The sequence below is a fragment of the Myodes glareolus genome, chromosome X, assembly GCF_982192425.1.
Source record: "Myodes glareolus chromosome X, mMyoGla1.1, whole genome shotgun sequence".
Classification (NCBI taxonomy): domain Eukaryota; kingdom Metazoa; phylum Chordata; class Mammalia; order Rodentia; family Cricetidae; genus Myodes; species Myodes glareolus.
This window is the reverse complement of record NC_142053.1, coordinates 132,292,218-132,317,318: the sequence shown is the minus strand read 5'-3', so window position 1 is coordinate 132,317,318 and position 25,101 is coordinate 132,292,218. Positions and strand designations below refer to the sequence as shown.

Sequence of the window (25,101 nt, the reverse complement as noted above, 5' to 3'; positions counted from 1 at the left end):
TCTCTAACCCTGTTTTCACCTTTTATTTTTTTTTATTTTTTTAAAGAGTTGTTTTTTTTAATATTTTTATGGTTTACTTAACTTTATTTTATGTGCAATGGTATGAAGGTGTCAGATCCCCTGCAACTGGATCTTCAGACAGCTGTGAGCTGCCATGTGGGTGCTGGGAATTGAACACGGGTCCTCTGGAAGAGTAGTCAGTGCTCTTAACCTCTGAGCCATCTCTCCAGCCCCCTCACCTTTTATTTTGATAACTTGCCCAGGTTGGCCTGAAACTTAAAAAAATATACATTTTTATTTTATGTGTATGCATGTTTTGCTAGCATATATGTCTGTGCATTACTTGTATGCCTGGTACCTGAGGAGACCAGAGATCCTGGTTAGGGTGTATCTAGAAGCAAAAATCTCAAACTCACCTATCCCTGGTCCAGAGAGGTAACACACTAGAGAGAAGGGAGCTTGACTTAGAGAGAGGCAAACAGTAGAGGGGGGGGGAGGGGACCGAGAGTGGGTAGGAACTAAGTATAGCAAGACCCTGCTTCAAAAAAACCTTGGCTCTGGTTAGAGAAATGCATCAGAAGTTAAGAGCACCTGCTGCTCTTCTGGAGAGCCCAGGTTCAATTCCCAGTACTTGTGTAGCAACTCAGGCCTGTCCCGTAATTCCCATTCCAGGGGATCCAACTCCCTTTTCTGGTCTCTGTGAACAGGAAGGTGCAGACATACAAGCAGGCAAAACACCCACCCATATCCCTTATAGAGAAATCTTAGCTCAGAAACAGATCCACAATAAATGAGAATGGTCATATTCTCTAACTCAGACATTGAAATGCTTCACACCCTGGTCTCAGACTCCAAGATCAAAGCTTTCTCACATGGTCATGCTAGTCTCTGGGTGGCCACTCGGGATGGGTGGCTTTCTGTGCTCTTATGGAGAAGTGCTTAGCGGGATTCGACACATCTGGAAGCTGGCAGAGAAGGACCATTAGAGAGCACCCTGAAGGCCCTCATTTCAAGAGGAAGTCTTTATATTTGTGCTTTTACTTTCAAGGCCTTCAGGGTTTGGTTTAGCTTTTGCAGTGCCTGGAATGGAACCCAGGGACTCTTTAGAAGCACACTGTCCCCCCACTGAGCTACACCCTGAGTTTTAAGTTAGAGTCTTGGTGCTTTGAACCTCCTGCCTCTGTCCCCACCCAATGTCCTCAGCCAGCACCTCCCATTCCTGCCCCTTGATCTCCAGGCACAGAGCCAGCTCCAGCCCCAACCTACCTGCCAGGTAGCACTGTCTGCCCTCCAGTCCACCAATCAGGATGTGGGGTCCAACGTCCGAGACTCAGGTGAGTGTGGGGTCTCTGGGGGCTTTGGGCATGGGTGTTGGCCAGGCTGGGGATACCCAACCTGGGTCTTCTGACTTGCTTCTCTTCTCAGGAATACCTTTGTGGTCTTCCCATCCTTTCACCAGCTTCACTGGGCCTCTTCTCTCAAAGATAATCAGAGGGCAGCAGAGGCCCTGCTTAGGCCTGTGGAGGCCAGTCACGTGTGGCGTACTTGAGAGAGCCTAGACTGAGGGCTAGCTGCTCTCTCGGGGTGGTTCAACTGGGGGTCAATTCAGCCTCAGACTTGCGAAGATAGCCCAAGCTGGCTCCCAGGGAATGCTCTGGGGCTGTCCTGGTAGAGCAGCAAGGGAAGGCCCGGGAAACCTTGACCTTGAAGCCTGTCAGAAGTTCCCGAGGCCCTGAGAACCTGGAGGAAACCTTGAAGAGGACTCTGAGGCAGACCAAAGGTGGGAAGGCGTGGTGTCCAGGGAACTGACTACTAAGACAGCCACCACCACTGTGGCTGCCACTGAAGCGGTGCTGAGCGGGAGCCAGGCATAGACTGGAAAAGAAGAAACTAAAAGTCAATGACCAAAGCTTCCCTGTCAAGAAGCTAGGAAACACAGCTTTTCTTAAACCATAAAAAACACAGAAGGAGGGAAAAGATAAGAGGAGAGATAGGGAAAGAGAAAGCAAACATTCAATAAAGATCGGCAATGTCCAAGGCTGGTTCTTCAAGCAGATTCAGAAAATACTAATAATTTATGTTTACACCCTAGGAATTAGAAGAGAAACATAAATTAGTGATATCAGGAACAAAACAGGGCGCTCATACAGATTCTATAGACATAAAAAAGTTAAATAAGACATCTTTGGATTTTTTTTTAATCATGTGTATGTTAGTTCATACCCATGGAGGCCAGAAGAGGGCACCAAATCCTTTGTCTTTGGGAGAGCAGTAAGCGCTCAAGGCAAGTCACCGCTCAAATCCCAAATAGGACTGAAAAAATAAAACAAAACATACGGTTTTCTCTTCAGTGGGGCTTAAGTGGCAGCAATTTACTTCTTTGGTTAGTTGGTTGGTTTTGAGTTTTGTTTTGTTTGGGTTTTTTTTTGTGGGGGGGCGGTGTTCCAGACAGGGTTTCTCTGTGTAGTAAGTAGCTCTGGCTGTCCTGGAACTAGCTGTGTAGACCAGGCTGGCCTTGAACTCACTGAGATCACCTGCCTCTGCCTCCCAAGTGCTGGAATTAAAGGCGTGCGCTGCCGCCGCCACCACCCAGCTGGTTTTGGTTGAGACAGTTTCAGAACTGACTCTGTAGACACACACATTCCCAGAAACTTTTCTTTAAAAAAAAACAAAAACAACAACTTGTTTTTGTGTATGCATGTTTTGCTTGTATGTATTCATGTGTATATGTGTGAGAGTGATTGGGGAGGCCAGAAAGGGTGTTAGAATCCTTGCTACTAAGTTACAGACAGTAGCTACTAAGTTAGAGCCACCCTGTGGGTGCTGGAAACCAGCCAGGTCCAGCAAATATCCTTAGAGTCGCTGGGCCATTTCTCCAGCCCCTCTTTCTGCTCTTTCATTTCATTTTTGAGACACGGTCTCAGGGCAGTCCCTAGTTGACCTTGAATCTGTGACTCCAGCCTCAGCCTCCCAAGGGCGGAGGTTACAGGTGCACAGCAGCACCCCGGGCTTCAGACTCCTTTAGTTCATCTCAGACACTCCTTTTTGTGGGGGCCAAAAGAAGACATCAGAGTCCCTGGAACCACAGACACAGCTGTGAGCCACCATGTGGGTGCTGGGACTCGAACCCAAGTCCTTCGCAAGAGCAGCCAGTGTTCTTAACCACTGAATATCTCTGCAATCCTACCCACCCCAGGTTCCTCCTTGCCATGCCCCCAACAATTAGAGCTGCGGATCAGGAAGGGAGGAAGCGCGAGGGGAAATTGGCCACTGGAGGCTTTGATGGCCTGGTCTGAATCTTGTAACATCTTCAAAAAGAAATTTCAACTTGGGGAAAACAAGGGCATGTTTGTGTCAATTTCAACTTCCCTAGTCTTCACCTTTGCCCTTCTAGTAGGAAACAAAGAAGAAAACAGGGAAGAGGTGACATGTGGCCTCTTGTATGAATCCATACAGGAGCAATGGACTTTACAGAGATTTTCTGCAGGAGTTTTCTCTTAAAATTGGGGTGGGTGAGAGGGATCACAGTGTTTGGGAAGGTGATGGGAGCCGAGTAGAAGAAAACAGGAAGTGTCTGGTGGCATTTTGGCTTTATCTGAGTTTGGGTGGGTTTTTTTATTTTTTGTTTTTTTACATTTTAGTTACAGAGGAATAGCAGTCAGACCCCTTCCCCTGGTCTTATCCAGAGACTTGACCACGTTGTGATGACCGTAAAGAGCATTGAAGACACTACCACGTTCTATTCCAAGATCCTGGGCATGGAGGTCACTACCTTCAAGGTAATTGTGTCCCCATATTTAAAACTTCAAGTCTGTTAAAGTGTGTGTATATGTGTGTATGCACCCGTGCATATGCAGGTGAAGTAAGTGTGTATGTGTACCCGTGCAGATGCAGGTTAGGCCGAAGGTCTGACTTAGCTAGACTGGATGGCTATCAAACCCCAGGGAGACTGCTCTTTCGACCTCCTTACATAGATGCTGAGGATCCAAACCCATGTGCTAAGGCTTGTGTAGCAAGCATTTTACTGAGTCATCTCCCTAGCTTTCTTCATTAAAATTGTTAACATTTTTTATAATTTATTTAATTTTGTGCACATTGTTGTGACGGTGTCAGATCACCTGGAACTGAGATACGGACAGTTGTGAGCTGCCATGTGGGTGCTAGGAATGTTTCCTCTGGAAAGGCAACCAGTGCTCTTAACCGCTCAGCCATTTCTCCAGCCCCAAAATTTGCTACCATTTTACAGCAGGGGATGAAGCTCAGTTAGTTGAATGCCTTATACACACAAAGGCCTTGGGTCAGTCCCCAGTACAACATAAAAACATAAACCAAGTACGGTTCTGCACATAGTAATCCTAGCTGGAGAGACTGAAGAGGCAGATGCAGGAGAATGAAATCTAAGACCATCCTTGGCTACTTAGCAAGTGTGGGACCAGCCTAGGATACATGAAATTTTTTTTTTTTGAGACACAGTTTCTCCGGGTAGCCCTGGCTGTCCTGGTGAGATACTATCTTAAAATAGCTGATAATACTTTAAACGTAACTTACAGCTGAGGGTACAGCTCTGTGATCATTTGCCTCGCATGCATTAAACCCAGATTGCAATCCTAAGCCCTGCCAAAGAAATTTTTCTTAAAGATAAAACATAGTATAAGTCCAAACCCCTAAACACAGGGAAAAATGAGAACTATGAGAGAAAAGGTAAGAGATTCCAAACTACGAGCAGGAGATATTTGGAAAGAGGGCAAAGAAAATGAAAGGAGAAAACTTAGAAAGAAAGCAAGAGCCTTTGTTAGTTCGAGGTCCCTGGTCTCAAAAAAAGTGCAAGAGAACTTTGCAACCTTTATATACAAAGAGTTAACTGTGTGCCCAGCACAGGGACACTCAGATATGCCCTGTGGGAATTGCAGAACATCACTCGGAAAAAGTTCATCTTAAGACTTTGCCAAGAGATTAAAAACTAGTTCATCTACAAAAGAAAAAGAAACATGCAAATGTCAGAATTCTTGAGTCACACCAGAGGCCAGAAAACAATAGGACTATACTCTTAAGACTCTGGGAAAAGCACTCCCACCCCGCCTCCCGTTCTGCCTCAGCATCTCTCCATGTGGTCCCTACTCCCAGAACAAAAGCTGTTCCCAGCCTTAATCAGGGAAGCCTCTCCCTACAAAGAAAGGCGATGAATACAGACACTCAGGCTGCCTAAGATGCAGAGAATAGCAACGGTTTTGGACCCAGCCCTACACAAGATATTCCAGCCACCCCCCACTAAGGCTCGGGAACATTGTGAAAAACAGGATGGAAAATATGTAAGAGCCAGTAGATAGGGTGAAGGGCTATGGAATTCCATTCTATAGACTCTATACAACTAGTGCAATTATTAACTCACAACTGTAGTTACCTGGGCCCATAGAAGACTGACCCTATCAACAGGAAGTAGAGGAAGGGGGAGGGGTTCATGGGGCCCTACCTGCTACCTCTGAACTATTGGCTACTGATAGACTCTGGGGGGAAGGGACCATTGTCTTTAATTGTGTACCCACTGCTGAGCCCACCAGGCTCCAAATGGATAGCTCTAAAGCCATGATTATAGAGACACCCTGCTTAATCTCAGTGGGGCACTAAACAAAGCGGTCAGGAAAGTGCAGGAGAGATTTGTAAAGAGGAGGAGGGGCTGAAGAGGTGGCAGGGCGGTGGGGGAGAAAGTGGTTGGTATGCATTGTGAAATGGAAATTGTCTAAACACAAATGTAATTAATTGAAAAATGATTCTGGGGGGGGGGAAATGCAACCTGAAAGTCTGTGTCCGGCTGAACGGCAAATCAAAGGTCAGTGTAGAACAAAGCATTGTTAGCACAAAGACCTGAGGGGCTGGAGGTGCAGCTTGGTTAGCAGAGGACTTACCCAGCATGCAGGAGAGTCTAGGTGTCATTCCCAGCACCGCAATACACAAAGAAAATGAGTCATTAAGGGCTGGCAAGATGGCTCAGTGGATAAAAATATCTGTTGCCAAGTCTGAGTTAGGTTTCTGGGACTCACATGTCTGCAGAGGGAGAGGAGAAAACCAATTCTCAAGAGCTGACTTTTGACCTCCACACATGTGCCCCCCCAGAAACATACACATACCATCTAGTTATCCATCCATCCATCTATCCATCTATCCATCCATCCATCCATCCATCCATCCATCACTTTTACAATAAAACTAAAGTGGGGAGCAATGGAGAGAGACACCTGATGTCTTCCTCTGCCCCCTACCTTCCCAAAGATAAATTCAGCTGGCCCGGAAAAAGAAACACATGGAAGTTGAGATGGAGTTGGTTCCCAAGAAGAAAACCCCATATATCTGGAAAAAAGTCAAGTAAGCTTGGATTAAGGAAAAGGGTTCCGGGGAAGAGATGTAGGGAAAAGAGGTTCCCACAGATTTAACACTATCTTGAGAATATGGAACAACTTCAAAAGTATAAGGGCAGAGAAAGAAAGAAAAGCCGTATGAAGATGTCCTGCAGCAGACGAAGACATGTCTGTTATGCCCAGATCATGGGTTACAGCTTCAATGAGAAATAAGGCCTTGAGCAGGCTGTCACTGGTGTAGTCTGCCGTCAGTCCTTATAGTGTACACGAACTGTTCTGTTGTTTTTACTTGTTTTTTTGAGACAGGGCTTCTCTGTGTAGCCCTGGCTATCTTATAAGTCACTTTGTAGCCCAGGGTGGCCTCGAACTCACAGAGAGTGCTGGGATTAAAGGTGTGTGCCACCACTGCCTGGCTTTGTTGTTTTGTTTTAAATAAAATATTTTTTATACTACTTCTTGCAGGGACAGGAGAGAGAGGGGGGCAGAGAGAGATGGGGGAGAAGAGAGAGAGTTAAGCTATAAGAAGCCTGGAAAATCTTATGTATATCACTAAGTGAAAGAAGCCAATCTAAAAAAGGTGTGTATTGCAGCATTCAATATAATGTTCAAGCAAAGACAAAACTATGAAGACAATACAATGACAGGTGGGTGCCGGGCATTAAAGGGTGAGAGGAAGAAACAGAACATGAGGAACTTTAGGACCTTGACATTACTCTATGACACTGTCCAAGCCCACAGAGTGTGCAGCACCTCCTTAGCAGTGCCCTGTGATAGGAACAATGGATTGGTTGATGATCTGTCAAATGGAGTTACAAGAATAGCAACGCATGTGTCCCACTGCTGGGATGCTGACAACGGTGCAAGGGAGTCCCGGTCCCAGGGATGAAGAAAGAGCACGAAATTGTAGAAGAAACAGCAAGCGCTGAACTTTGTGGAAATCTAGGCGTGTGGGAAATCTTTGTGCCTTCTTCACAGTTTTGCTGTGAACATTAAACTTCTCTAAAAATTAGTATATAAACTTAAAAAGTTCATGAAGTGGCAGACCGTAAATTTGCTAAAAATTTTAAAAATTTTATTCTATGTGCATTGGTGTGAGAGTGTTGGATCCCCTGACTGGAGTTACAGACAGTTGTGAGCTACCATGTGGGTGCTGGGAATTGAACCGGATCCTCTGGAAGAGCACTTAGTGCTCGTAACCACGGAGTCATCTCTCCAGTCCTCAGACCATAAAAAAATTTAAATTGAAAGAGGACAGACACTATGCAGAAAAGAGTATTATGCCAGAGCAGGTTGGATGTTCTTCAGGTCCTAAAAAAAGAGTAAAAAAATGAAAACAAACAAAAAAACTACAGCATAATGCCACTCAAAAAACCCAGAAAAACAACAACAGACCTTTTACAACCAAGAAGATGCAAAAGGGGCCTACACCATTAAAGTCTGTTTTATTACATAAAGACCAAATAGAGGCAGCCTATTATTGAATAAAGACCCAACCAATGATTCAATGAGAAAAAAATATCATGCTATCTAAGGTGGGGATAGGAATAGAGAGGATAGAAAAAAGGAGAAAATGCATCAATAAAACAAGGTTGGCTTTGCATGGATCAGTGATAAATATATTGCCTCCATTCCCCATACTGTCAGAACATCTAAGGTCGAGAAAAACCTTAAGCTTTCAGGATGAAAGGTGACTGGTTTTATTACCAACTGAAGAGTAAAAACCAAGGGACTGGGGAAGACAGCTCGGCAGCTAAGAGCACTTGCTGAATATCCATGAAGACTGAGTTCAAATCTCCAGCACATAAGTCAAAAGTCCAGCATGGTTGCATACATGTTTATAATCCCAGGGCTGTGAAGCATGCTTGTGGAGTCAGGAGAAATGCTGGGGCTTGCTGAGGGCCAGACTAGCTTGAAGTTCAGAGACTGTCTTCAGGAAATAGGTGGAGTGTGATAACACAGAGCAGCTGACCATCTTTGGCCCCTGTACATGTATACACATACAACACACACACATACACTCACATGTGCACACATGCGCACACACACACACACACACACTAAAACTGTAACATATAAAATAAAAAGGATGAAAACAACATCCTTTTCATTTATTTATTAAGTATTTATTTGGCGGTAGAGGGAGATTGAGACCTGATTTCACTATGTAGCTCTGGCTGTCCTAGAACTTAACTCTGTTCACAGAGATCTACCTGCCTTCCAAGAGCTGGGATTAAAGGTGTGCCACCTCACACCTGGTTAAAAAAAAAGAGTTCTTGGAAAAGGGAACACTTCTGCATTTCTGATGGGAATGCAAGCTGGTACAACCTCTTTGGATGTCAGTGTGGCGAAGTCTCAGAAAATTAGGAAACAACCTTCCTCAAGACCCAGTAATACTACTTTTGGGTATATATCCAAAGGATGCTCAATCATGCCACAAGGACATGTGCTCAACTATGTTTATAGCAGCTTTGTTTGTCATAGCCAGAACCTGGAAACAACCTAAATGCCCCTCGACTGAAGAATGGATAAGGAAAATGTGGTACATTTACACAACGGAGTACTACACAGCAGAAAAAATAACAACAGCTTGAATTTTGCAGGAAAATGGATGGATCTAGAAAACATCATATTGAGTGAGGTAACCCAGACCCAGAAAGACAACTATCACATGTACTTACTCATAGGTGGGTTTTAAACATAAAGCAAAGAAAGCCAGCCTACAAACAACAATCCCAGAGAACTTAGACAACAATGCGAACACTAAGAGAGACTTACATAGATGTAATCTACATGGGAAGTAGAAAGTAGAAAAAGACAAGATCTCCTGAGTAAATTGGGAGCATAGAGACCATGGGGGAGCATTGAAGGGAGGAGGGGAGCAGAAAAAAAATGTAGAGCTCAATAAATATCAATTTAAAAATTTCAGAAAAAAAGTTTTTATGTATATGAGTGTTTTCAACATTGTATGTGTGCTGCCTACAGAGGTCAGAAAAAGTCGTTGGATCCCCTATAACTGGAGTTACAAATGATTGTAAGCCAGCATGTGGGTGCTGGGAACTAAACCCAGGTCCTCTGCTAGAGTGACAAGTGCTGTTAGCCAGTGAGCATCTCTGCAGTCCCCAATATCAGCAACCCCAGATTCAGGGAAGATAATAAGCAATGCATTTATCTTTCTTTCTTTTTAGTCTTTTAGAACAGAATTTCTCTGTGTAACATCTCTGGCTGTCCTGGAACTCACTCTGTAGACCAGGCTGGCTTTGAACTAACTCACAGAGATCTGCCTGCCTCTGCCTCCTAAGTGCTGGGATTAAAGGCGGTCTTAACAGTCTAGAAAATGGAATCTGGGGTGTCATGCCTGCTGAGTGAGTGCTGCATCACTGGTGACCCCCCCAGTCTGGAAGCAGATATGTAAAAAACTTTGAGCAAACAGCTTCTACAGAACTGTACACTGGGCCAAGTTGTCCTTTGCTGTAAGACTGAAGTGGAGTCTCAATTGTGGGGATGAAGATAGAGATCATGAAATCATAAAAGAAATGGCAAGTGCTAAGGGGTATAAAGAGGGAAGAGACAAGGAGATGACAAGGTGACAGCGGTTATCTATAAAAAAAATAAGCATTATTCCCTAGCATCCTAAAAATATATATGGAATCAGCTATTTATTTTTGGTTTTCCTGGAACTCACTCTGTAGACCAGGCTGGCCTGGAATTCACAGAGATCCGCCTGTCTCTGTCTCCCAAGTGTTGCAGTTGAAGGGGTGTGCCACCACCGCCCGGCTGGAATCAGTTATTTAAACTTACAAAGAAGCCAGCAGAAGAACTAAAATTACGATAGACGAGTGCTCGGGGAAGTAATACTATTGAGCTAAACTGTCCTCGGTCTTGGCAGAGAGAGGACAAAGTACAAGAAGGTGGTAAATCAAGAAACAGAGGTAGTGGCTACAGCGATGGCTCGGTAATTAAGAGCACTGCTGCTCTTGCAGAGGATCTGGGCTCAGTTTTTAGCACCCACATAGCAGCTCACAATCATAAGTAACTCCAGTTCCAGGGAACCCAACGTCTTCTTCTAATCTCCATGGGTACGAAGCATGCATGTGGTACGCATATATACATGTAGACAAAACACCTACACATATAAAATAAAAATAAATATATCTTTAAAAAAAGAATATGCATCAGTTATGGGCTGTTTGGAGGGGCATAGGAGAGAACTGCCATGGATTAAATGAGACAGTTGTCTTTTTCTCTCAATTGAACAAGCAGTCAGATGAAAGTGTCATTAGGAGGAAATGAATAGGCACAAAGCCCAGCTCAGTGGGCAGGGAGATTCCTAGAAACCCCACCAGCAACCACTCCCTGCTGAGCACAGCTCAGAAGGTCTCCCTTACACAATGGCCTCTTAGCCAGGAATGCGGGGAACAGAAGTGAGGTTTGTTTGCTTGGTTCCTTTTGATTTTGTTTTGTTTTTGAGCAAGGGAGCACAAGGTTAAGTCAAACTTTATCCTCTTGACTCAAAGCCGTCCTAAATGCTGGTATTGTAAGCATGTCACCACTCCTGGCTTAAGATGGACTTGTTTTTGGAAAGTTTGGGAACAAACCAAGGACTGTACAGAAATTTGAGTTGTTCTTATAAGGAAAAATAATAAAAGGGTGGGGAAGATATGAAGTAGATTGAAGCGGGACCACTTGAATCTAAGTGTTTCAGGCTAATCTAGGCAACATAATAAGATTCCAAAGAAAGGAAAGAGACACAGAGACAAAGACAGAGAGACAGGAAAGGAGAGAGGGAGAGAGGGAGGGAGGGAGGGAGGGAGGAAGGAAGGAAGGAAGGAAGGAAGGAAGGAAGGAAGGAAGGAAGAGAGGGAGGGAAGGAAGAAGGAAGAAACCCTGGGTAGACAAAGTGCTATCTCTGCCACAGGTTGTTTGTTTGTTTTGTTTTGTTTTGTTTTTTTCCAAGACACGGTTTCTCTTTAACCCTGGCTGTCCTGGAACTCACTCTGTAGACCTAGCTGGCCTTGAACTCACAGAGATTCACCTGTCTCTGCCTCCCCGAGTGCTGGGATTAAAGGATTAAACGCCATCACTGCCCAGCCCATGGGTGGGTTTTAAACACTCGGCGAAATGGACATTCTAACAAGAAACACACAAGGCTGCCCACTCACTAAGAACAGATGCCTGAAGCAAACATGGTGATGCACACTTGCAAGACCAGCAGCAGGAGCATAAGGCAGGAAAATAATGAGTTGAGAGTTTGAGGCCAGGCTACATAGTAAGATGCTGTCGTCTTAGGAAAAGGAAAAGAATAAGAAAAAGACAAAGAAGTTGGGAGTTCTGGTATAGCAGTTAAGAGAGCTTGCTATTCCTCCAGAGGACCCAGATTCCAATTACAGCTCTCATATTGGGAACACACATCTGCCTGTTACTCCAGTTCCAGGAGGTACTTGACGTCTTCTGGCCTTTGTGAGCACTGCACACACATGTGTACACACATACACTCAGACATATGCATAGTTCAACAAATAAACAATCTTAAAAAACATAAAAGAGAAGCTGGTCATAATGGTGATCTAAGCACATGGAGTTGGAGGCAAGAGGATCAGGAGTGGCCAGGCAGTGGTGGTGCAGGCCTTTTAATCCCAGCACTCAGGAGGCAGAGGCAGGCGGATCTCTGAGAGGCCAGCCTGGTCTTCAGAGTGAGTTTCAAGACAGCTAGGGCTACATAGAAAAACCCTGCATGGAAAAACTAAAAAGACAAAAAAGGAGGATACGGAGTTTAAAGCCAGCCTTTGATTCATAGTGGGTTTGAGGCCAGCCTGGATCACAGATTTTTGTCCCCGAAGAAAATGGTGGTGAGCGTGGTGTGTGGTAAGGAGGCTAAATGGGTAAAGGCACTCACCAGCAAGCCCGACTGCCTGAACTAGCTCCATCCTTGGAACCAGCATCATGGAAGGGGAGAATGGGTCCTGAAAGTTGCCCTCTGGCTTCTGTGCCCAGCACACAGCATCCACCTCCACACAAATAAGTGTGCAAATATTACTGGGCAGTGCTGTCAACGAGTATCTTTGAGACTTCTATGTAGTCCTAGATGACCTGGGACTTGCTCTGTAGACCAGGCTGGCTTGCAATTCATAGAGATCTGCCAGTTTCTGCCTTCAAAGTGCTGAGATTAAAGGTATGTCCCACCACACCTAGCAAAAAAAAATAAGAAAAATTTAAAGACTGTTGGGCTGGAGAGCTGACTTGGAGGTTAAAAGTACTGGCTGCTCAATCACGAAGACTGGATGGCTCAGGTCCTAGGACCCAAATAACAAGCCAGGCATTTCACAAATACCTTGAACTCCAGCCCTGAGGAATCAGACACCTTCTTTTGGCCTCTGCCTGTGCACACAGGCATGCACAGACACTAATTTGCAGTATGCTAGATGGATCAAGGGCTATTGTGTAGCGGCCCTTTCTCCTTACTTTTTGCAGTAAGTTGAAACTCATCTTGACAGTTTAGTTCTACACTGTTTTCTCGCTTCTAAACAGGGAGACCGGAAGGCATTGTGTTTTGGAGATCAAAAATTTAATTTACATGAGGTGGGAAAAGAATTTGAACCCAAAGCAGCTCACCCGACTCCGGGCTCCCTGGATCTTTGTCTGATCACAGAAGCACCTTTGGAGGAGGTGATCCAGCGCCTCAAGGTGAGTGCAATGGCATTCTCATTAAGAAAGTCCAGCCTTAACAAAAAGAGAGGAACAGGAAGGGATTTGGGATTGTGTGTGTGTGTGTGGGGGGAATCTAGGACTGGGAGGGGAGGACGGAGGTAGATACTGTCAAGACAGAAGTGTGACCCAAGGAGATAGGTCTTTCTCAAACCTCAGACACAAGAGATCCCATTGCATCCATGTCCTGCCTGTGCAGTTATCTACTTGCTCCTTTGATTGATGTTAATGTCACGGAACCAAATTGAATTAGAAGGAGATACTACAACTCAATGAACATCCATACACTTAGAATAAGCATTCAGAACTGTGGAGCTTTATATTACATTTTACACACAAGTCGTATTGAATATAGTTTATGTACTTATCCACCACCCAATACAAAACAGAATTAGAAGCAGAAAAACAACTGGGTCTGGTTAATTTTGGTGTTTGAAGTTTTGTTTATTTGCAAGACTTTTTTTTTTCAGAGACAGGGTTTCTCTGTAGCTTTGGAGCCTGTCCTGAAACTAGCTCTTGTAGATCAGGCTGGCCTCAGAGATCGGCCTGCCTCTGCCTCCCGAGGATTAAAGGCGTGCACCTACCTCCACTGCCTGGCTTGCAAGACTTTTAATATAGTAAATTATATAAAATTTAAAGAAGAATATGTGTGAATAATGTTCTGATATACTCAGTCTTTTGTCACGTTAATGTTTAAGTAAGAAAAGCCACATTAAAATATGATCAGGGCCAGGTTGTGGTGGCGCACACCTTTAATCCCAGCACTTGGAAGGCAGAGGCAAGCCTGGCCTACAGAGCAAGTTCCAGGACAGTCAGGGCTGTAACACAGAGAAACCCTGTCTCGAAAAACCAAACCAAACCAAACCAAACAAACATTTTATCTTGTCATAAAGAGAAAGCAATTAAAACCAACAGTAACAGGCCTGGGAACATAGCTCAGTGGTAGAATATACTTGCTGGTCCCACAGGAAGCTGTGGGTTCAATTTCCAGCGCTGTTTAGAGAAAAAAAACAATGAATACAGACTTTGATTCGGGTACTGCACTTAAATTCTTGCTTACTAATACTATTGTCACCCCCAATTTATGAATTGAGGAAATTGAGGTTCAAGGTAATTACATATTCTGCCCAAGGCCATATATCTTGAGTAGAATGAGGGAGGGAAAATGCCAGTAGATGGGGTCAGAAACCAGGCATTCTGGACACTATTAGGAATTAAATCTGGTTGTGGTTGTAGTGTGTGTAAATTCAATCCCTAGAGCGCTGGGGCAGAGAAGGAAGAAGATGGGATTCTTAGGAATTCCTTAAGTTTTGGTCTCACATGTCTGTGACACATGACTTTTGTCTTTTCTGCACACTACATTCAGGCTTTCGATGTCCCCATTGAGGAGGGCCCAGTCCCCAGGACAGGAGCAAAAGGGCCAATTATGTCCGTCTACTTCCGAGATCCTGACAGAAATCTCATTGAGGTGTCCAACTATGTCACCTCATGATTGACACCGACCTTCCTTCATTCTGTTCCACAAGATGTCATCTTATCCCTCATTTCCTGCAAATCCCAGAGATCTCCAAGAACCGAGAAGGTTGGCATGTCACCGATCCTGCAAAGGAGACCTAAGACAGGTTTATGTCCAAACTTTTGTGGATAGATCACCTCCATCTAAAGCTACTCCAATAAATAACTAATCTCTCCACATAAGTGCATCGTTCTTCTCGGTCCTGCATCTGGAAGCTTGTCTAGGGCATGAGTTCTCTGAGGTTTTTGGAGGGCTGGGCTAGAGTTTGGTGTCCTTTTGAGGTTCAAGGCCCATGACAGATTTCTGCTTGTCAATGATCCATCATCCCTCTCCCAGATTTTCAATCCATCCCATTTCTCCAGCTGCTTCCTGGTGTTTCCTTCACCCCATGAGCCTCACTGTGCTTCAGGACCTCTACGGTTCCTATCAGGCTACCCAGAGTCACAGCAAACAATGGCACCTCCTTCTGGTATCTCTCCAGGCTGGCCATCACTTTCTCTCTTTAGATCTTTGTGTGTGTGTGTGTGTGTGTGTGTGTGTGCTTGTTTTTGTTTTTCGAGACAGGGTTTCTCTGTAGCTTTGGGGCCTATCCTGGAGTTAGTTCTTGTAGATCAGGCTGGCCTCGAACTCACAGAGATCTGCCTGCCTCTGCCTCCCAAGTGCTGGGAGAAAAGGCATGTGCCGCCACTACCCGGCTCTCTTTAGATCTTGATTGAAGTTCAGCTCCCAAAATGGAATAAAGTCAACTAGCCCCCTTCCTTCCCTCCCTTCCTCTCCCTCTCTCTTTCCTCCCACTCTTTCTTTATGTTTCCTTCTTTTTCTTCTAGACAGGAATATTTAAGTCAGATTGGCTTCAAACTCAAGGCAATCCTCCTGCCTTTGCCTCATTATGGGTGTGAGTCACAACCACACCTGGCAAGTTTCTTCTGCTTCTGTCCCTTCCATCATTACTATGCCATTCTCTCATTTGTTGACTGAAAAGCATTATCCGAAACACATATTGTGTGCTAGGCCCTGTTTCAGGCAGTGGCGAGACAGTGTTGAACAACAGATAAGCTTATCTAGCCAGGCATGATGGTACTTTTGTAAGCCAAGCACTTGGAAGGTAGAAGTAGGAGCATCATATGTTCTAAGCCAGTCTGATCTACATAGCAAGTTTCAGGCCAGCTAGGGCTACATAGTGAGATCTTGCCTCAAAACAAAACAAAATCTTATTTATATATAGAGAGAGCTGCTACTCAAGCAAATGATACAGAATGAATAAGATTAGAACAGGGGCAAGTAATAAAGCTGCTTCCACTGAGTTTGGCATAACAATCGCCATTATAAAGCAGAAAAGCTATAGCAAACTACAGGAGATCTTGCCCAATGAAGTAAACAGAATTATACAACAAATAACTAGGTCTTACTGGGTGATGGTGGTGCATGCCTTCCTTTAATCTCAGCACTCAGGAGGCAGAGGCAGGTGGAATCTCTGTGAGTTTGAGGCCAACTTGATCTACAGAGTGAGTTCCAGGATAGCCAGGACTGTTTCATAGAGAAACCCTGTCTCAAACAAACAAACAAACAAAAAAACCAAAAGACAAAAAAACCAACAAAACAAAACAAAAACACTAGGTGTGCAGTAATATTCCCTTTTGAGGGAAAGATGGGGGAGAGGGAGGGATAGAAGTTGTTCATAGGACCCTTCCCTGGGGGGCTGGAGAAATGGCTCAGCGGTTAAGAGCACTGACTGCTCTTCCAGAGGACCTGGGTTCAATTCCCAGCACCCACATGGCAGCTCACAGCTGTCTGAAAATCCAGTTCCAGGGGACCTGACACCTTCACACCAATGCACATAAAATAAAAGATAAATAAATCATAAAATTGAAAAAAAAACCCTTCCCTGGGACTCCAGTTTCAGCTCTCTCCCTCCTGCCCCAGCTACAAGTACTCCTAGAAACGCTAATGCACTGAGAGGTGAAAATTGATGGCGTAGTGGGCCGTTTTAGTGGTGTAGTTGTTCCTAAGTCATCCACACTCTTGGAAGGACTTGCTAAAACCTATTTAGTCACCAAGCTGGACTTGACAGTCTATCTTTGGTCTGTCAGCTCCTTCCCTATTTGGGGTAAAAAGGCATTTCTTTTACATCTATCCAGAAATATCACAAAATGTGACCAAATAGAACAGGAACATGACTGAACCAGAAATGAGCGGAGAGTCCACAAAGAGTCTTGGGTGACCATCTTCCTCCCTGGTCAATGTGGCCTACCACATAAATGTGATGATGACCTGGATTCAGCTGGTGAATAAAGAATATACTGCAGCCCCTGAGAATAACACAGACGGGCCAGGAGTGTGAGAAAATTGTGGTGGTAGCTACATAATTCCCACTATGGCTGGCAAGACATGCAACTGAGGCAGAGCTGTCTTCCTGCAGGAAACGGGCCTCAAGAAAGGGATATGTGGATGCCATCCTGCACATTAGTCTCTAATTGGGGAGAAAAGGTGGAAATAATAAAGAAATAGGGGTGTTATCCTGCAATTTCTTTTTTCTGTTTTGTTTAGTTTTCTTTTTCGAGACAAGGTTTCTCTGTAGCTTTGTAGCCTGTCCTGGAACTAGCTCTTGTAGCCCAGGTTGGCTTCAAACTCACAGAGATCCGCCTGCCTCTGCCTCCCAACTGCTGGGATTAAAGGTGTACACCACCACTGCCCAGCAATCTTGTAGTTTCTCCCCCCTTTTTAAAAAGATGTTATTTATTATGTATACAGTGTTCTGCCTGCACATATGCCCACAGACCTGAAGAGGGCACCAGATCTCATTACAGATGGTTGTGATACACCATGTGGGTGCTGGGAATTGAACTCAGGACCTCTGGAAGAATAATCAGTGCTCTTAACCTCTGAGCCATCTCTCCAGCCCTCTTGCAATTTTTTTTTTTACAGCTGGCAAGGTGTTGGGCAAGAGTGTGAAGTAGAATATGCATTAAAAATTCCCTCCTGGGCTGGAAAGATGGCTCAGGAAGTATACGCACTCACCACACAAGTCTACCAACCTAAGGCCAGATCCTCAGGACACATGTAAAAGTAGGGCACTGTAGAAAATCTATTTGGAATCCCTGTGTGTCCCTACAGGGGGATGAAGACAGAGAAATCTCCAGAAATTCAATTTCACCTGGTCAATAAAGGTGAAGACATGACATCTCAAATAACATAGGAAAGAGAGGACCAACATCCGAAGGCTGTTCTTCTGACCTTCATAATGCACTGTGACATGCATATACCCCCCCAAGAACATGCACTAACATGCATTAACATGCACTCACACATATATACACATGTACACACACTGGGGTTAAAAAAAAAAACCTTGCTATTCAAGTTTGACTACCGAGTTTGGATCTACAGAATCGACAATGGAACCAGAGAACTAACTCCCAAAAGTTGTTACACACACACACACACACCCCACATACACACAAATTAAAAAAAAAATCTTGAAACTCATGAGGGCCTGGTCTGTTAGAGTTAGAGTGAGGTTCAAGAAACAAAAGATACCCTTCAGGTCTGACCTTCAATAAAGAAGAGAAATTCCTGATTCAGCATGCACATGGAGGCCTCAGGAAAGATTTTTGTCTGTTACTCTGGCTGGCCTGAAACTTGTTATTTAAACCAAGCTGGCTTTGAATTCACAGCGATCTGTCTGCCTCTGCCTCTGAAGTGCTGGATTAACGGTGTGTGCCACCATGTCTTGCATGGGAAAGAGGCTTAAACAAGGAATAAAAGATCCTCTCACAACTGCAGCCCCCATGGCTGAGCGGTAAAGCACTGCGTACTCCACTGCAGGGGCCCGAGTTCGAGTCCCCGGTCTGGAGGTCCAGCAAACATTTGTCTTTTTTGAAAATAAAATTATATTTTTTTAAAAAAGAAATATAAAAAAAAGATCCTCTCACAGTTGGTCTAGTGAGGCTGTGGGACACGAGGGTAGATGAACTTCAGTATGCCTATCATGGAAGCAAAGATGCCGCAATAACTACTGTCTGAGAAAGAAAGTATGAATGAATGCAATCAGTCCCTAATGGACTGGCTCACTTGAGTCATTAGGGCCATTTGCTAATTACTTGCTGGAGTTCCCATGAACATTAGGGACTGGAAGACAATTATTCTCATTGCATATTCTCTATTCTCGACATTACTGAAAGGACTGGGAATAAAAGAAGTGGGGTTTGATGCCCAGTTCGCTGCCAGATAAGAAGTCATTTCTTTGGGGACATTGGGAAAGAATGGGTGTTAACAGCTTTGCTGAGCCTCGGGGGGGGGGGGGGGGGCTTCCAATCTTTGTGAGGTAGTAGAGGCTGGTAGGTGTGAATGACCTAGACTAGCATGCAAATTGGGATCAGAAAGTGCTGAAGCATTGGGGGGAGGGATGCAGAGAAGAAAGCAGACAAGGGGGCCTGTCTGGGTATGTCTGGCAAGATCTGTGTTGAACTGGAGTTCTGAGGGGAAAAAAGCCCTGATCAAGCGCCAAGGCTGTGTTTGTGAATCTCTCTAAGGCTCTGAAACAGAAGAGCAGCTCACCAAAGCAGTGAAGAGCGGGGGTACAGGTGATCCCCACCGTATCCTTTCCTGTGAAGAAAGGACAGCTCATGTACTATCAAACCTGCAGGTCACAGCTTATGCCCTAAATCGGGTCTTGCCACCTGGCCTCAATAAGTCAATTAGAAGAGCCAAATTATCAAGAAAATGTCCTGAATGAAATAAAAAAGGAAGAGCCAAATTAAAGTGATTTGAAAGCAGATAAAAGGATTTATTCAATGTGGGAAGAGGGATAAAGAGAACCAGGAACACCACGTCTATCTTTGGGGTCCTTTTCCCAGCATGAGATTCCAGGAAAAATTCCCCTTTCTCTCTCTCTCTCTCTCTCTCTCTCTCTCTCTCTCTCTCTCCTCTCTTTCCCTCTTTCTTTCTTTCTTTCTTTCTAGATTTATTTACTTAATCATTTTTGGTTTTTCAAGACTTGGTTTCTCTGTAACAGCCTTGGCTGTTCTGGAACTCACTCTATAGACCAGGCTGACCTCAAACTCACAGAGATTCACCTGCCTCTGCCTGCTGAGTGCTGAGGTTGAAGGTGTGTACCAACACTGTCTGGCATAACCTAAATATCTTTCAACTGATTAATGGATAATAAAAATGTGGTACATATAAACTATGAATATTATTCAGCTGTAATCAAAATGAAATAAAGATCTTACAGATAAATATATGAAACCAGAAAAGATCACAGTGAGTGACGTGACCCAGACCCAGAAAGACAAACACTGCGTGTTTTCTCCCACCTGTGGTTCTTAGCTCCCCATCTTCAGATGTGCACTTATAACCTGGATTAAGTGCAGAAACCAGGAAGTAAAGGGAGAGTATGGGGGCCAGGGGGAGCAACGGAGAGGGGAGTAACAGAGTACAATGATCTAAATGGAGAAATGGAAAATTGTAATTACACATAGGAAGGGAGATGAATATAGAAAAAGGATGGAGGAGTGTGAAGTAACATTAAGGATGTCTAGAAAAGTCATAAGGAATCAAAATATTAACTATTTAGTTAATACATATTAACAATCCAATTCTCTATGTATATATATATATTAAATGAAATATAAATTAAATGAAATATATCTATATATTAAATCAAAAAAGTAGTTTAAATGAAAAATGTCCATTTCTGCTAACAATGCTCATCCCAAGATCCATAGACTACTTAACAATGAAAAGTCTCCTTTGAGTTGATGGTCAGAGCTGCGCAAGAGACTCCCAAAACTATACAGGTGATTGCTGCTGCCCTCGGTCACCTCCCAGAGGTGGAAGGTAAGGTACCTATTGCTGAAGACACCATGCATCTCAAAACATTGGACCCAGAGAACCTGAGTCGATCTGACCTGAAAACCTCCTCCTTGAGGACTAGCTTGCATGGTACCAGAAGGCACCATGCAAGCTTCCAAAGGAGGGAAGTAGTCAACGGTCCTAGCCAGCTCTGATGTCTATGAACCAGAGCAAACAGAGAATGACAACCTTAAGGGGTACACCAGTGGCATGCATCCCTTGGCAGTGGCCAACAGCTCTCTAGTTGGACTTATGGCTCTCTTGACAAGACAAAAGCCATGCTTGATACTGGAAACCTAGCCAGATACCCAGGGCTCCAAGTTGTAGATTTTAGAGATTAAACTATGACTGCCCCTCCACTAAGCCAGCATAATTCCCAGCTCCATTCTAAGTATTTATCCTTATTCCTGCAGAAAAGCATAGGTCGCACCCCTCACCAAAGAAACATCTGGTAACAAAAGCAAACAGAGAAAACCCAAACCAATCGAAATGCAGAAAACATGTGACTATGGGGAGCTCAGGCCCAACCGGTACATCTACACCACCGCTCCCGCACCAAAGGCTCAGGGATCATTTCAGAAGAGGGGGCTGTGTAAGAACCAGAGGACCAGGAAATTTGCTGTGAGACTGTCTCTCCTAGAAATGTCAGAGAAGCTACACACATGAAGTCTCATCAACATGGCAGCCTAAATAAGAAAAGAACAGTCAGGCTGCAGCACTCGGGAGGCAGAGGCAGGAGGATCTCTGTGAGTTCGAGGCCAGCTTGGTCTACAGAGTGAGTTCCAGGACAGGCACCAAAGCTACAGAGAAACCCTGTCTCGAAAAAAAAAAACAACAAAAAGAACAGAACAATGACAAAATGACAACACTAATGACAACTTCACATGGAAAGGTGAAGTCCCCAATTGATTACCCTAAATATATCCTATATAATATATACTTTGCATATAATATACACATATATTAGAATATTTTTATATGTCCTTATGTACTATATATAGTAGACTTTATTAGACTGTATTTATATATTTAGGAATACACACACACACCACCACGACCACCATTCCTCCAACAATAATAACACCATTTTTAAAGAGCTCATGAATTTGAGAGAGGCAAGGTGGGGAGTATATGGGATGGGTTAGAGGTAGAAAAGGGAAGTGGGAATGGTGTGATTATAACACAATTTAAAAACAAAAGATTAGTTCATCAATGTAGACATTTGATTATATATTTTTTTTTGGTTTTTTTCAAGACAGGGCTTTTCTGTGTAGCTCTTGCTGTCCTGAAACTCACTCTGTAGACCAGGTTGGTCTCAAACTCACAGAGATCCACCTGCCTTTGCCTCTCAAGTGCTGGGATTAAAGGTGTGTGTCACCATGCCTAGTGACATTTGATTATAAGAGAAATAAAATCTTGACTTCTGTGCAAGAGAAAAAAAGATTGATCTGTAGGCATTTTCTTGATTAATGATTGGTGTGGGAGGGTACTGCCAGCCCTGGACAGGTGGTTGTGGGGCATGTAAGAAAGCAAACTGAGCAATGCAGGAGAAAAAAAGCCAGGACAGCACTCCTCCATGGCCTCTGTATCAGTTCCTGCCCCAGGTTCCTGCCTTGGGTTCTTTTTTTTTTTTAATATTTATTTATTATGGATACAATATTCTGTCTGTGTGTATGCCTGCAGGCCAGAAGAGGGCACCAGACCCCATTATAGATGGTTGTGAGCCACCATGTGGTTGCTGGGAATTGAACTCAAGACCTTTGGAAGAACAGGCAATGCTCTTAACCTCTGAGCCATCTCTCCAGCCCATCCTGCCTTGGGTTCTTGTCCTGACTTCTGCTCATGATGGACTACATCTGTAAGATGAAATAAACCCTTTCTTCCCCATGTTGCTATTGGTTATGGTATTTATCGCAAAAATAGGAACCTAACTAAAAGAGGACCTCTTGAGCCCCTCCTTTCTCTATGATATGCTGCTAATTGGCAAAGCTATTGCAAGTTTCCAGCAGGTAATCATAACTGCTGAGGGTTCCAGAGAGCAATGGTCATGTCCTGTCTGAGGGTGGTGTTTCACAATTCTACCTTTTCCTCTGGCTTTTACATTCTTTTTTTTTTTCTGATACAAAGCAATTTATTAACAGAAAATAATTTGAGAAGTCCTGTTCACAGACGCCGACCACGGCGACCCCGGCGACCCCCCTTCCTCCGGGTGCTGTCAGAGGGAATGGGAGTGACATCCTCAATCCGCCCAATCTTCATCCCTGAGCGAGCAAGAGCTCTGAGGGCTGACTGGGCTCCAGGTCCAGGGGTCTTGGTCCTGTTTCCTCCTGTGGCGCGGAGTTTGATATGCAGGGCAGTGATGCCCAGCTCCTTGCACCTCTGGGCCACATCCTGGGCAGCCAACATGGCTGCATATGGAGAGGACTCATCTCTGTCAGCCTTTACCTTCATTCCACCAGTCACCCGGCAGATGGTTTCCTTGCCAGAAAGATCGGTTACGTGGACAAAGGTGTCATTGAAGGACGCAAAAATGTGGCAGACACCAAATAAGTTCTCTCCTTCAGCTACTTGAGGCCCAAGGCTGATGACTTGTTCTTCCTTCTTTTCCTTCCCCTTGCGAGGTGCCATCTCTGACTCGGATACCGCGCACAGACCTCGGCCCCGACCCCGCAGATGTCCCTGACCAGTGGATGTCGCACGATTCTCGGCTGCCAGGCCTCCTACCTGAACGTCGTCTCTGGCTTTTACATTCTTTCCACCTCCTCTTCCTGCCCACTTTTTCTGAGCCTTGGAAGGCGTGCTATAGATGTGCCATGTAGGGCTGAGCATTCAAAAACCACTTATTTTTATATACTTTGAGAAACTGCAGTAAGTAGGGCCCACTGCCAAAAACCTCCCTGACTAAAGCTGACGGCGGCACTCATCTGCAGGCATAAAAACACAATTGACAGGCGAATCATGCCCATTCAGAAAAACAGCATCCCTCCTCTGCTGGGGCCTGTGTCCTCCCCAGCCACAGTCTTCTGATGGGACTCACAGGACCAGGTGGGAACTCCTCACTTAAATCCAATCAGGAAGCAATTGGTTGAACCTATATTAGTCCCTGCCACTATTGCACCACCAGAGACGTCTTTTCTGGCAGATCAGTAGTGTAGTATGTACACAGGACCCGCAGTGACACTTATCCCCCTAACAGCCTGAATAACACCTCTTAGCACTGGGAAAGCTAGCCAGCAGGAGAAAGCTTCTAGTTCAGTCCCAGCTTCGTTTTTCGTTTTCTGAGTCCCACAATCAAAACACTCAGTGCCTAAGCAATAGGATCTTACCATATAGTTCTGGTAGACAAACGACAGCAGTCTCAATAATTACAATAGCCTGTATTATTTGGGTGGCCTTGAGTGTTGGGGGCACAGATGTCCTTGTGCTCACAGAAAAGCACTAAGACAAGGAGGAACGTGAATCACGCAGGGGTGTCTCCTCAATGGAGGTGATGCAAATAAAATACCTGCGTTCCATCCAGAAAGCTGAGAATGGGTTTTGTTAAGGACCTGGTGCCCATTTTGCTATTCACAGACGCAGAGGTCACCTACCTTTTACTAGAGAGGCAGACTTCACCTAAACTCCCCAGAATGATCAATCCAGACTCTTCCCTCTCTAGACCTTTACCATCCTTACGGGAGATGTTACACATACTTTGTGACCTGCTGACCTCTATGCTATTGGTCAGAGACCACATTAGATTCTAGGCCTTTAAGCTGTTGAACCCACCCTCATGGTACTTTGTAAAGGGATTTCTATGTAGTTGCACCTTCCCCCCCCCCCTCGTTTTTCGAGACAGGGTTTCTCTGTAGCTTTGGAGCCTGTTCTGGAACTAGTTCTTGTAGCCCAGGCTGGCCTCAAACTCACAGAGATCTGCCTGCCTCTGCCTCCTGAGGGCTGGGATTAAAGGCATGCACCACCACTGCCCCGGGTCTGTAATTACACCTTAAGCTTTACTGTGAACCTGGAATTGGACTGATTGTTGCCTGGAAACCTTTTCCCAAATTGTACTGGGTTTTATATTTGCTGACAATGAACCACATGGCATTAGACTCCCTGAAGTCTGATCCAGGTTGACAAAGTCAGTACACACCGAGTTTTCATTCCCTTTCTCTTCAAGGGCTTCACTTCCCTGTCCAACACCTGCAGGGACCCCCTCACTTGGGGGTCTCCCTCGCCAGCTAACAACAGTTAGGGAAGTGGTCAACACCTACCACTGTGATGTTCATCCAATAACCTATTGCTCCTGGAAGAACCCTTTTCCATCCATGGAGATTATCTTCATCCAAACTTTTGGCAGTTCTTTCTACATTGACAAGCATAGCCTGTTGGGAACGTTTTCTCCTCCTTCACCTTGTTGTATGGCATCTGTGCCTTATCCAACCCAAAAGCTTCTAAGAATCTCAAAGCTGCACCTGGTCCTTGTACTAAGTTTCCATAGTTGCCCCTTTAAGATGTGCTGGCACATCTTCCAGTTGTTTTTCTAAAACATTTGGAGGTTAGCATTATATCAGCTATGAAATGAAACCTTTTTGCAAAGGGCAGGAAAGATCATTAGAGTCCTCCACTTGCCCATTTTAAGTGGGTACTGCTGGTTACCCCACAAGCCCGGAGGCTGGCAGGGAGACAACCCACGTG

General features: G+C 44.6%; 1 protein-coding gene, 1 long non-coding RNA gene and 1 pseudogene across 12 annotated transcripts in view; 1 reads left to right on the top strand and 2 right to left on the bottom strand.

Moving 5' to 3' along the window:
- The window catches only part of LOC125417818 (uncharacterized), a 96,227-nt gene that overhangs the window by 15,492 nt on the left and 55,634 nt on the right, over nt 1–25,101 (bottom strand). For 7 of the 10 annotated variants that reach the window (XR_015737016.1, XR_015737018.1, XR_015737019.1 and 4 more), the window contains exons 4-5: nt 5,904–6,042; nt 1,267–1,875 (exon numbers count right to left, since the gene is read on the bottom strand). This is a non-coding gene — a long non-coding RNA (uncharacterized LOC125417818). Of the gene's footprint in view, nt 1–1,266; nt 1,876–2,223; nt 2,314–5,903; nt 6,043–12,246; nt 12,539–25,101 lie in introns of all 10 variants that reach the window. The other 3 variants (XR_015737023.1, XR_015737020.1, XR_015737021.1) reach the window with 2 other exon arrangements.
- Glod5 (glyoxalase domain containing 5) lies at nt 1,198–14,753 on the top strand. Its single transcript, XM_048461366.3, has 4 exons — nt 1,198–1,334; nt 3,642–3,779; nt 12,879–13,034; nt 14,422–14,753. The coding sequence occupies exons 1-4, from the start codon at nt 1,308–1,310 to the stop codon at nt 14,545–14,547; spliced, it is 447 nt and encodes a 148-aa protein (XP_048317323.1). The 5' UTR covers nt 1,198–1,307; the 3' UTR covers nt 14,548–14,753.
- Nucleotides 22,530–23,159, bottom strand: LOC125417816 (small ribosomal subunit protein uS11 pseudogene; annotated as a pseudogene). The gene is made up of 2 exons (XR_015000230.2): nt 23,149–23,159; nt 22,530–23,054 (listed from the first exon to the last, which is right to left on the bottom strand). The product of XR_015000230.2 is annotated as a small ribosomal subunit protein uS11 pseudogene (transcript).

Bases quoted from the DNA above. Each gene is read 5' to 3' on its own strand.
- Glod5 (XM_048461366.3), top strand. From the start codon at position 1,308: ATGTGGGGTCCAACGTCCGAGACTCAG. The intron at 1,335-3,641 runs GTGAGTGTGGGG...TTTACATTTTAG, and splicing joins GTCCAACGTCCGAGACTCAG to TTACAGAGGAATAGCAGTCA. The intron at 3,780-12,878 runs GTAATTGTGTCC...GCTTCTAAACAG, and splicing joins TGGAGGTCACTACCTTCAAG to GGAGACCGGAAGGCATTGTG.